This window comes from Ursus arctos, unplaced genomic scaffold (assembly GCF_023065955.2).
Source record: "Ursus arctos isolate Adak ecotype North America unplaced genomic scaffold, UrsArc2.0 scaffold_2, whole genome shotgun sequence".
NCBI lineage: Eukaryota > Metazoa > Chordata > Mammalia > Carnivora > Ursidae > Ursus > Ursus arctos.
Window position 1 is genome coordinate 30,227,704 of NW_026622874.1, and position 12,985 is coordinate 30,240,688.

Consider the following 12,985-nt stretch of genomic DNA (forward strand, 5'->3'; position numbering starts at 1 on the left):
TCTCCTTGTTCTTTTTTCTTATCAGGTAAAAGGCTTTAACATCTCTCACCTCAAATGAATATCATCTGTTTCTTTTTTATCTGAGCCACAGAACACAAAACTCATAAAATCTGAGAAGTTTTATTAACTCTCTATGACAGTTTTCCCCCATTCTCTTCTTTATCTTCCCTGCACAAGCAGGATTATGAGGTTGCTTGATGGGTTTTTAATATTGTCAGGAAAAATCTCCCCTCGGGCATGTTTGTGCAGTAGATAACATAACCTTTAAGAGCCTTATTCAAATGAACTTATTCAAATGAAGTGGGCAGACACCCTTGAGCCAGCTCAGCACCAAATACATTTCAGATAAGTTCTCATCAACCACCGTTTGTTATCTCATTTGTAATGGAACAAAGAACCACTAGACGGAGCTAGGGCTTAAGAAATCACAGCTCTCAGTTGGGCGTCTGATGTGATGGGTTATCTTATGGAAGAAGGGTATCATTACTTGGATTTCAAAGCCTACACAAGCCTTACCGACCTCGGCTATCAGCCATCATCTATTTACTTTGTGCCCGCACACGATGATGTCCTCAGTGGCCCAATTTATTTAGTCACTCAAATGATGACGTCTCACCTTGGTATAGCACTTCACAGTTTAGAGTGCTGCCCCAGCGTAATGTTTGATCTTCACGGTAACTCTGAGGCATTGCTGGGCAAGAGTCAGTCCTTGTATTTTGAGACTAGAAAATGGAGACAGGTGCCTGCAATACAATAGGATGAGTCAGTTTAGTTAACCTGGACAGTTGAGGTGGTGTGGTCTGTTTTTCCCTTGTAAACATTTTTGTGTTGACTATTATTCTAGCCTGGAACTAACTAGAAAACTCTCAAGCCATTCACACCCACTGGGGGGACATACAGTAAAATAGACAGGTAAAGAGTTGTGCGGGTGGAAATGGCCCGACGTAAGTGAGCCCAGGAAAAGTGAGCAAATGTGAGCTTCTGCCGAGAAACTTTTGATGTATGTGATTCTTCATATCAGGGGCAGGTGTGGAGACCAGTACCTCATCCTTGAGGTGTAGACAGTCCTTCTCAAGCCAAGGTTGTGCTTATTACTTAATGTTAAGTGTTGGGGAAGCCGCTCACCCCATCCCTCCACCCCAAGCATTTGCCCTCAGAGGCAAGCCCACTGTTTGAATGTCTGTCAGTTTGTTCCTGTTCCCTAAGCTCACACATTGATCATAACAGGTTGTTATGATCGACTAAAAAAAAAGTTATGCATATATACTTATATTTTCTTGGCCTTTTGTGAAAATAGACCCTGGATAAGATTGGGAATCAGGTCACTCAGCAAATTTACCAAAGGTCCAGAGCCTGCATTTGTGCCTTTAGTTATCTTTAACAACTCAAGACAGTTCTTCTGGAGCTGGATCGGTTAGTGGTCACTCTGCAAGTCCGACCTCTCACAACTCAACTTCTTTAACTCCTGGTACAACACTGGCAACTTTCACAAACGAGGCTAACAAACCCTAAGGAGAGGCGGGAAGGTGTTCCAAGAGTCTCAGAGCTCCCAGAGGTTCCGGCCTGAAACAGAGCGAAGGAAGAGGGTTACAGGATCACGTCCCCCCAAGGCTCCCGGTAACCTCGTTGGAAGTGAATCCACCAAAGACAGGGATCAGAACACCTTCCTCTCCAGCCCAAGGCGCATCCCGAACCCATTCCCGGGCTGTGCCCAGAGGGTGGCGCTGCTAACCCAGCCTCGGCCCACCGCGGCCCGCCGCTTCCTGGCCGCTGCGGGAGCCCCCCGCTCACTCTCCCGCAGGCCGGCGGGGGGCGAGGGGGGGCTGCGCCCAGTAGGGGGCGCCCCGGCTCAGGCACCGCGGCTCCCTCCGCCCACCCGGAAGCGGCTGCGGCGAGGCGAGCCCCGCGCGAGTGCTCTGCGAGGCGGGCCGCAGGGAGGGAGGCGCGAAGAGGGCGCGAGGGTGGCAGCCGGAGGGAGCCGCCGCCCCTGGCCGCCCGGGTCCCCGCGGGGCGCATGGGGCGCTTCGAGCCGGGATCGCGCGAGGGCCCGGCGCCCAGCTTCCTGCTGCCCTGAGAAGCCGCGCCGGGACGCCCCCAGGACCCCAAGCTGCCGGGAGGATGACCATGGCCGGGGGCAGGAGAGGACTGGTGGCCCCGCAGAACACGTTTCTGGAGAATATTGTCCGGCGGTCCAGTGGTAAGAGGTGCATTCGGATTTCGGTTACCCAGGCTTTTTATCCGTGCCTCGACTGCCGACGCCTCCCGCCGCCCGGCGCCAGCAGATGCAGTAGAACCCGGAGCTCTGCTGGGAGCCGCGGCGCGGGCGCCCGGGGCTGCCTCCCGGAGGCTAGGCTAGGTGGGCAGGGTGGGGCGAGGTCTGTGGGCCCCCATCCCAAGAGGAGAGCTCTGCTGGGGACGCCTTTGGGGCGCTTCCCGCGCCTTCTCGGTCTCCTCTCCAGAGAGCGTGACAGCTGATGGGCAAAGTACTGGGAAAAGTGATGGGAAGCCCGACGCGGCACGAGCGGCAGCGCGCTCCCCATCAGCACTGCCCACCCGTCCGCGGAGGCTCGCCGGGCTCTCCGGCTGCAACCCAGGCGCCGCCTCTCCCCAGGGAGAGCCAGCAGTAGAGAAGGCCACTCGGGTCCGGGCCCCCGAGGGATGGGGGCGGCGGCCGCTCCCACCTTCCATCGGGCAGCTGAAAAGTCCGAGGTGTGGGCACGCGGGGGTATGGGGACGCGCTGCAGGTTACCCGGTTCCACCTCTTCACCCACCCACCCTCTTGGAGGTTAAGTTAAAGCTCCCGAGGGGCAGAGTTTCCTGGACTTAGATGGGAAATGGAGCGCATAGGTGCAGAGCTGGCCAAGCGGTCACAGGGACAGACCTGCCATAGTTCCTCTCTTCCAAACCTCAGCAGTGTTTTATGCCTGTAGGTCTTGCTCAGCTCAACATTCCCAAGCTCACCAAGTCTGTAAATCTATCCCTTTCCCAGTAAACCAGTGCTCCCCGCTCCTCTTTGTGGCATTAAGATGGACAGTGGCATTAAGCGCTGGACGGTGAGAGCCCTAGCAGCAGGGATGGAAAGGGAAACATTTCCGATACCTTTAGGACCCACAGCAAAGCATCCTGGCTAAAGAACTTGCCTAGCAGATAGGAGGTGGGCATCTGGAAGGTGCGGTGCACACCCGTTCGTCAAAGAGCCGAAGTGAAAGGGGGCCAAGTCTGGAGATGCTCTTTACAGGCTCTGGGACTCCTCTCCTTCCAGAGGCGGATGACACGAAGAGCTAACTTAGGAAACTGGTTTTAAAAATGCGGGAATATCACAGCTTCAGAGCCTTAAGGAGGAGCTTATTTTAAAATCATGGACTTCTATTTGGATTTGGTTAGGGATTCAGGGGAAGAGCGTAAAAAGTGACTTACGCTCCCAAGAAATACTCTTGAATTAAAAAGTGATTTAAGTTTAGCTTCCAACCAAAAAACTTGTCAACTAGGATAGCATATTATTGCGTATTACTTAAATATTTTAGAAATGATCATTGATTGTGTGCCTCTTAAGAATAAGAGTATTGAGTTTCTGGTTAGTCACCTTTCCCTTCAAGGTCTTTCTCACTCACTAACTGAGGTGGCTTTTAGAACGAGGTCACAGCTATTACATGGGGATTCAAGGGTATGATAATTAGTACATGAACAGTCACAATGAACTCTTCTGTCATAAAAAAGCTAGAGGTGTTCATGGATCTTTAAATAAAATCACTATTTCAGAGTTAATTTGCTGTGATTGCTCTGGTTGTTGACCTGTTAGAGGGTGTGGAGACAGTCTTACAGCTTTGGGGCTCCCAGTGCCAGTGAAACCAACTTTCTCATAAATATCAGTAACAATTCCATTTTGGGGGGGGTTGAAGAGGCAGTATTCTTTAGGTTATAGGGGAAACCTTGTGTCTAATATGTATCATATAATGTTTCTGAGTGGAGGAAGAGGTAACAGAATCTTACATGTATAGTTATAAGGTTCCTTGGGCTTGTAGGAGGACCTTAAGAATAGTGGAACCAGGGGCACCTGGGTGACTCAGTCGCTGGAGTGTCTGACTCTTAATTTCAGCTCAGGTCATGATCTCAGGGTCCTGGGATCAAGCCCTGTGTTGGGCTCTGCGCTCAGCAGGGAATCTGCTTGAGGATTCTCCCTCCCGCCCCTCCCCTGCTTGCACTTTCTGTCTCTCTCTCTAAAATAAATACATAAATCTTAAAAAAAAAAAGAATGGTGAAACTAATACCACACACACACACAATGAATGTTAGAACTGAGACGGCAGAATACTGTAGTTGATTTTCTTAGAGCCACTTCTCCTGTCTAAGCATATATAGAATGTCAATAGACCAAGTAGCTGGGAATATTTTTAGCATTGGCATTTTAATTTCAGCACCAATTCCAACAGCTTGACTTCAGTTAACCAACCAACCAACCAACCAAACGACATCAACACAAACAAAACATCCTAGGAGAGTTGGATGAACTTTTAAAGTTACCTATTATTTCAGAAGAAAATATTCTGATCTTGACATGTGGTTAAAGCTTTTAGTGATCCCTTTCATCAGGTTTCCAAAACACAAATAGAAGAAAAATATGTGGACTCAGATATATCACAGTATCTACACGCATTGTTTTATTTTACTGTGATGGAAAAAAGTCTATTTAAAAATATTGATCGTCTCCTCCTAAAATCCACTAGCCTTTTTTTGGACAGGACAGTATTGAAATAGCAGTTTACCTTTAAATAGCAATACTTTTTAGATCATCTTTAGTAAGCATTTTCTCCTAGTGGTCTTATGCAGTATTATTGTTCCTCTTTTACAGATCAGAAAACTGAGCCCTAGGAATGTTAAGTGACTTATTTAAAGCGGGAGGCACATGGTGCCTGATGCAGGAGGTCTTTGGAGGGTATCACTCATCATTGTGTCTCCAGCCATATGACTTAGCCTGTGCAGCTACTGTTATCCTTAAAAAAACAAAACAAAACAAAAAAACCCTGCTCTCATTATATGCTTATGGATAATAGAACTGGCATTGTCTTGGGGCATTTGAATATCTGGTGTCTGGGATATCCTAGCCTGTAGGATTCAATGCTGTATCGCCTGCCTCTCCTTCCCCGTCTTTGTACAGATGAAGAAAGTGAAGCAGGGGCATTTCCTCAAATATTTAAGGGCAGAGCTGACGAGACCCGAAGTCCCTTGACCCCAGGGTCATGTTCCTTATGGTACACTCTGCAACAACCTTCCTTGAATTACCATTATGTTCTCTAGAGAAGCTTAATTTCCCAGTGGAGATTGAATAAAATGTTATAACAACAAGAACGACATCCATTTTGGCTAACAGCCACACTACCACATCCAAACAGAATAACAGGGCAAAGGAGAAGCTAATTCTGTTCTAAGGAAGGGCAGTATTTTCACCTTTGTCAGCATGGTTTAGCTGAAGTCACCGGCAGTGTAACAGGCACTTACTTATTCAAGCACCTGTTATAAAGTATTAAATAACTTTGATCCTTATATGCCAGCAAAGGAGGTGCAGTGTCTCCATTTTAGAGTTTCAGGAGCTAAGAATCTCGAGGTGCCTGGGTGGCTCAGTTGGTTAAGCATCTGCCTTCATCCCAGGGTCCTGGGATGGAGCCCTGTGCTGGACTCCTTGCTCAGTGAGGAGCCTGCTTCTCCCTCTGCCTCTGCCCCTCCCCCTGCTTGTGCTCTCTCACGCTCTCTCTCTCTCAAATAAATAAATAAAAATCTTTAAAAAAAGAATCCTTAGATTAAGTAATTTACCTACAGTTAGTAAAAGGCAGAATTAGAAAAGGTAATTAGAGGCGCATCGGGGACTAGTCAGCAGCTGTGACAGGTTTGTTCATTCAAAAAGGATTTATTGAGCACAGTATTGAACACCGGGGATATAGTGGAAATCCAGAAACCCTCCTTAGCCCTTAGAAATTTACATTCTAGTGAATCTGCGTCCCAGCATCTTGACCCTTTCCACAATGTTTCTGGCTGCAGTTTTTATTTAGGCCTGACACTGTGTTTAAAAAACCCCCACATTTTTAAGGTGTTTAACTGGTCTGGATGGGACTAAAATCTAGTTTAACTTTCTCTGATACATTCTGAATACCATTTGGAGGAAAGATTTAGTAATTATCTGTTTTTTGGATAGTTGCAAGTAGTTAGCAGAAATAAGTAACTATTCCCCAGATTTGGCTTATGGTCCTGTCGATGATCATTTCAAATCCTTCAATTGACTTTCTTACCAGCCTGTTTCTCTTTTATATTCATGATTGGAAAGTGCTGTTCCAGAATATTTTTCGATGGTTGCTTAAATCCAGGCACTTACTCTCTTAGGAAGGCTGGCAGACCTTAGTGCCAGGAAACTACAAAAATATTACCCTAAATGGTCCCATTCTAGGCAGAACATATGTTTTAGTGTTCGGAAACCTATATCAAACAATTGTAGGTGCCAGTAAGAATCCATGCACGTTAGCAGGAGTGAAACGTAGTACGTTTTGGTACAGATTTATGTACATGTATAATTTACAGATTGCTAAATCAGCTGTGTTTTTGTATAGTGTTAAGTTGGTTCAGGTTGTTGATATAATTAGTACACAAACAGGATGAAAGCCACGGGTAATGTGGTATCTCCTCATAGATGTGTTGAGCCATGGTAATATTTATAAAACAGAAACTGGTTAAAAGCCATTGTTGCTCTGAAAGGGGAATAGATGATAATCTGGATTACTACCAGCTCAGCGGAGCCTGTTTTTTTCTTGTAATGTGTTCTAAGATAACCTTCAGCCAAGGCTCAGCTGTCTTGCTCGGAAAGTGTCAAAGAGTTAAATCTAGTGACTGATAATCAGCTCGAAGATAGGGAGGATGAAGGCTTCTGATTTAACGGAAGGCAGTAACATTTCCAAACCCCATGTTTCTATGAAATCCCTCTATTTTGATCATGTAAAAGAAGAAATGCATTTGAGGAGCATTGCGGATGAATTGAATCTTTGGGTTCATTCTTTCTGACACCAGCTCTTCATTTATGATCGGGTGTCATTTGGGCCAGCATTCCCTTGAAGTTCCTCCATTCTTCCCCTCCCCTGTATTTTTGGTTAGTTAATGGCTTGTAAGCAAACACTTAAAAAATATTTGTTGTTTATTCAAAGTGTAAAGTGTCTGCTTTGTACATTTCGGATAGTTGGACCATGGTTGGTTTTTGTTGTTGTTGTTTTGTTTTGTTTTTTTGTTTCTTTAAGTGGCCACACCTGTAACTGGTGAGAAAGAGAAATAGAAACATAGACTCTTAGGTCTGAAGGGACATTTTTTACTATTCGTTTTCCAGTGTTTGAATGTCTCCGGAACTTCCCTCTCATGCTCGAATAGCTTCAGTGATGGGACATTCACTTTCTTACAAGGAATGTTCTGTTTTTAAGTAACTGTAACTGTGAGCTAGCTTCTCTTGTCTTGCCTTGTCTTGCGTTGCCTTCCCTTCTCTTCCCTCCCGTCCCCTTCTTTTCTCTTTTCTCCTCCTCCTCTTCCCTCCCCTCCTCCTCCTCCTCTCTTTTCTTGTTGTTATTCTTTGGTCTCACCCAAATCTGTCCTCTTTCAGGTCTGCCCTATTTGAGGTCTGCTCCATAGAACAAAACTGACTTAGTTCCCTCCTTTTTGCCACCAGAAAACCACTTTTTTTTTTTTTTTTTTTTTTGGTGTGGTTATTTGATAATAGTTGTCCTGCCTGGATTTGTCGCCCTTGTTTTTTTTTTTTTTTTTAACCTTTTTGATTGTATAATACCACAATAGAAGAGCACATAAAATAATTTTGTGCAGCTCAGCACATTTGTATAAAGTAAATACTGTGCTGTCACCACCTATGCCCAGAAATAGAATCTTGCCAGCTCTCCAGAAGCCCCCGGGACCCTTCCTGATCCCAGCGACCTTACTTTCCAAAGGGAGCCATCTTCTGATTTTCTGGTGATCACTTTCTTGCTGTTCCTCTTAATTTTACCACCTTGTTTTGTATTTCTGAACACCTACAGGTTCCTTTTTTGTCCGTTTTTGAGGTTTATATGCATGGGGCCATATAGCAAGTGTTCTTGGGTCAGCTGGAGATTCACGCATGTTGTTACATGTGCTGTTGGTTCATTTTCACTGTGATGTCATGCTTCCTGGTGTGACTATACTGCGGTTTTATTTATCCATTCTGCACTTGATGGACATGCATTGGTTCACAAACTGGCCCTGTACACGGAAGGCGAAGATCTACCAAAGAAAGAGGCAGAGCACTCCTGACGGGTAGGTGGCAGGCTCAGTAAGCAAGGGAACTTACTTCGGAGGCTTGTCTTGGGCCGCCAAAACCAAGTAGAGCTCCGCACCCACTACCAGAATCGGAAAACTTTGCATACAGGCCTTAACTGGGGTCAGCCATGTATTCAGTCCACATGTATCAACCCCTTACTCTCTCAGGGCTGCATGCTTGGTTGGAATGGCTCCCACTGTGGGAGCTGGGAGCAGAATGTACATTCCCAGGATGGGGGAGAGGGTGAGGAGCCTCCGATTCACTGGGCCCCACTGGCAGGTCAACCAGTGGTCATGTTGTCTCGAGGACCTCCTCCAGCAACATGTGAGTTGTTTCGAGTTTTATGCTATTCCTTCTGCCGCAGACATTCTTAGACGTGTCTTTTCGGACATGTGGGCACAGGTTTCTCTTGCGTGATACCTGGGGTATTTGTGGTCAACTGTGTTAGATGGCAAGCAATTGGCTGAAGGGTTTGTATCCATTTACTGTCCCACCAGCCGCGAAGGAGAGTTCTCATTGCTCCACCTCCTTGCCAAAACTTGGCAATTTTCTCCTTTTTCTTTTTCGTAGGGACATTGCCCAAAGAGTCTAGTCACTCCTAAAACAGGGTCATTTAGAGTTATGTTAATAGTGAGCACATGATCCAAATGAAATGAAAACAAAACTTGCTCTTGTCCTTGGGGAGGCGTCAGTGTCTGTGTGTTGAAATGTTCTCACAGTCTGAACTCCCTCACACACGCTGGTAAATGACCTGAAAGCTTGCACAGTTAGAATCGTGTGCAAAGGGTACGCGCAGGGGTGCGCGTGTGCAGACGCGCATGTGGCTGTGTGTACTTAGGAGACTTATTTTCTTAAACGGAGAAGCACTAAACCCCGGGGACAGAGATTATGGAAGCATCAGAGCTGGCAGTGAGAAGGACATGGGAAGCGAGTGATTTATGTTCACTTTAGCAAAAGACGGAAAATGACTGATGGAAGGGCAGAGATGAAGGAGGAACGAAATATCAAAGACAAAGTAAAATGCCAAGTAAAGGCTCGCTCATGCGTTCAGCTTCAGAAACATGGTGGCCCTCCTTTGCCAGATGCCGAGCTGGAGGCTGAGCATACCACCGTGATGGAGACTTTTGTGATACTGGGTCTCGTCGAGGGATTTATGATAAAGACCAACACGCCCTAGAAACCTTGGAAGATTTAAGAGATGTTATGTTGGTGGAACACGCGCTACCCATTTTCCTCTTATAAATGCCTTACCCCAAAATAATTCTTAGATTTTACAGCCTTTTCTTTTTCTGTGAGATGGAATGTGGGATGACTAGAACCCTGAAGTCAATTTAAAGAAGATTGCAGAATGTGTGAATCTTTGTTTCGGTGGGTGGAAGTTTTCCTAAAAAAAAATCTCATTCCTCTGGGATATCTCATTGCTCTGACTTCTTTGGCATGCTGTCTTGGTTTGTTCACCCATCGTGAGTTTTCAGCTGTTGACTTTAAAAATAAAACAGTTATTTTACCAGCAAAAGTGGGTTGCTTTAGGATTAGCAGAGAATCGCAATTTGGGACAAGCGGGCTATGGCAGAAACGACAGCGCCGTCCAACAAAGGAGAGGAACGTTATTTTATGGAGAAGAAGGGGGAAAGTTGGGAGGGGTTGTTTCAAACAAACATCCATGGGAGAAAGGCAGGAATTCAGGGAGATGATGGTTTCTCATTGGCCGAGTTGCTGAGGTGGCCGATTCTTATTGGAGACACAGTGTACATCGTCTCCTGTTGGGCCTGCAGCTGATGAGGATTCTATCCTGTTGCGGATTCTTCTGTTGGGGGTCTGTGTGTAATGGACTGGTCGTGATGTTGAGTGGTACGGTGGGAGAGCGCCCCTTTCTGGCCTCTCCACTCCCATTTCAGTAAGGTGTCCCTTGATTAATTTTCCCACGGCACGTCCTAGATGCTGGGATTTGTCTGGTGCTCCGGTGGTCCTCCAGTCGCGTGCAGTCTTGGCGACCCCACTGCGGTCTGACCAAATTAAGCATCTCCTCAGTTCTCATGGTCTCTGTTTCAGCACCACTGTTAATGACCAACTACCAAAAACTCATCTGATTGGATGTTAGAGAGTTACGCCAGTAATCAGAATGTTTGCTCACTCATCCTAAGATTGCTCATTTTGTAAATTGAAATGACAATCTTTGGATTAGTCCTATGTTGCATAAAACTGAGTTTGCAAATTAACTGAGTCAATTCTTTTCTTTTCTTTTTTAGATTTTATTTATTTGAGTGAGAGAGAGAGAGAGAGCGCGTGAGCATGAGTGGGGGGGTGGTAGAGGGTGTGGGAGAAGCAGACTCCCCGCTGAGCAGGGAGCCTGACTGGGGACTCGATTGCAGGACCCTGAGATCATGACCTGAGCCGAAGGCAGATGCTTAACCCACTGAGCCACCCAGGCGTCCCTCTAAATAAATTTTTCAGTTTCAATTTTCTTTTGTTTTTTTCTCAGCATTATCGGTATCAAATTGATGAGAGTTCTAGCTCCTATCACGACGGTTGTGCTTTGAGCCTCTTCGTGGGTCAGTGTACTGCCCATCTTCTGTTTGCCTCCCCAGGGCCCTTCTCTTTTCTTCTCCAGCCTGTTCTGTGTCTGGGAGGCTGACCCTGTATGGATTATGTCCGTAGGCTCCCTTGCTTTCTGGCTTCTGGCTGGCTTCAGCACGTAGGGCATATCGCCATGAGATGGGAGGCAGAATTTATTTACTCTGTGCTATTTATTCTCCCAGTTTCCTCCCTCCCTCCCTCCATTGTAGCCTAGCTGTTTTCCCTTGATTAAAGGTTACATATCCAGCTCGCTCTCTTTGGGTCTGGGGAGGGCTGAATGTCGTAAAGTTTCCAAGCGTTGCTAACCCTGGGGGTGCTGCCTGCCCCCGAAGCTTTCCTCAGAGGTGTTTGGGGGGCAGGCTGCAGCTGTCCAGTACTACCCCTAAGGTCTGATTATCGCATCTCTTCCCTATTCTGGGTTCTGGGACTTCGCCTTGGTAACTTTAAATCTGCCGTGCTGGGAATATTCGCACCGCAGAAATGGGCAAATGGTATATATCATTTGCCACAATTTACTAGCAGGCCGCTGCCGATAGCTCACCCGGGCCTTTGTGAATAGTTACGTTATTAAACACTCCTCTAAGGAACTATTTTGAGTGTGCTGTTATTTCCCTGCCAGCACTGACAGACAGAACCTGTTACTTGTTCTCTGGATCAAGGACTTTCTCAGCCTTTTGTCCAGACCAGCTGTAATCACGGGGGTGAACTTGGTGAGGGGGTGTGCGTTCAGGTACTTCCTTCGTCTGCGCAAACAACACCTGTGTTCTGCCTGCTGAAGGCAGCGTGCCCTTGCTTTTCCAGTCGGCGAGTTGGTCACATAGGGGCTGGAGAGCCACTTTCATATGCCTTCTCCGTCGTTTTTCACTGTCATGAGCTCAGAAGTCAGGAAAGACCGTAGGTAAACTGGGAGTTTATCAGAGACATCGGAAGCCAGGACCGCTAGTTAGAAGCACTATTAGAGTTCTTGGTTACAGTCGTGACCTTGGACAGAGAGCCGTTCTCACACGTGTGCCTGGCAGCGTGCCAGAGGTTTTGCAAGCTTCGCCTCCTCTGACCTTCCGTGTGACTCCTGTCGTGTGAGTGCTTTCATTATTCCCATTCTACACATGCAGACACTGAGGTTTAAAGACACTAAGTCAATTGCCCTCGTTAATTTCTAATAGTAGACTCTCTAGGGACTCGATAAGAATGCAGATTCTCGGGCCCTACCTCATTCCTGGTGCATCGGGATCTCTGGGCAAGGGACCCAGTTGCTGTGTTTTCCGGGCCCTCCAGGCAGCTCTGATGGCTGTTGCAGGTGGAGGACCCCTGCTTTTGAGACCCACCCTGTGTTGTTTTTCACTTGAGAGTCACAGAGCTGGCTGCTCGGGTGTGTGGGTGGAGGAGGGTGCCTGTTGGAGGGCGAGTGAACTTTTTCTCGATAGCCTTTCCATGAGTGTTCCAGTTTTTCTCCTGCCTCAGAGGGCAGCTAGTGTGTCAGGGAGTGAAATCTCTCCAGGCACCTGCTGGGCCCTGTTAGCCCCCTCTGTAGCAAGATCCCTCTGGAATTTTGAAATTGTGGTTTCCTCTGCTGCACGTTTACCCACCATCTACTTCCCGTCTCCCAGAGACGGGGCTCATGCTTCTCTTTGTTGTCGCGTATATTCCTTTTGATTTTCAAGCCGTCATTCCAGAACGAGGAAATACACGGTGTGATCCATCTGCCGTTTTGAAGTGATAACTGATACTTTCCGAAGATCGAGGCGGCCCTCAATTCTAGTCATTCTCCCTTGTCAGATAAAATGACACTTGATACTTTTCCCGCCTAGCGAGCACACCCAGAGATTGCGCTCCCGCCGGACTTTCATAGAGGGTGCCATTTTTCTCTGTTGTTCTTGACAATGACAGAACTAAAACAGTTTAGTAACGACTTTCATGTCCTTTATTCAAGGGAACAATCCATGGACTGGGCGTGTGCTGTGCCTCACAAGCCGCAGGGGCTCTTCCAGAGGGATTTGGGGCAAGAGGGGATTTTATGTGGCGTTAGAAGAGGCAACGCGGAAACATGGCAGCACGATGGGTTCGGAGGTCGGGGGATTTCCTCAGGAGACTAGC

The 12,985-nt window shown here is 47.0% G+C and overlaps 1 protein-coding gene across 2 annotated transcripts in view; it reads left to right on the forward strand.

Moving 5' to 3' along the window:
- Positions 1-2,023: 2,023 nt before the first annotated feature.
- Positions 2,024-12,985, forward strand: part of KCNH1 (potassium voltage-gated channel subfamily H member 1) — a 351,315-nt gene continuing 340,353 nt past the window's right edge. For both annotated transcript variants that reach the window (XM_044387791.3, XM_026509088.4), the window contains exon 1: positions 2,024-2,197. In XM_044387791.3, coding sequence (XP_044243726.1) covers positions 2,119-2,197 — 79 coding nt within the window. In that variant the 5' untranslated portion in view covers positions 2,024-2,118. The remainder of the gene's footprint in view (positions 2,198-12,985) is intronic.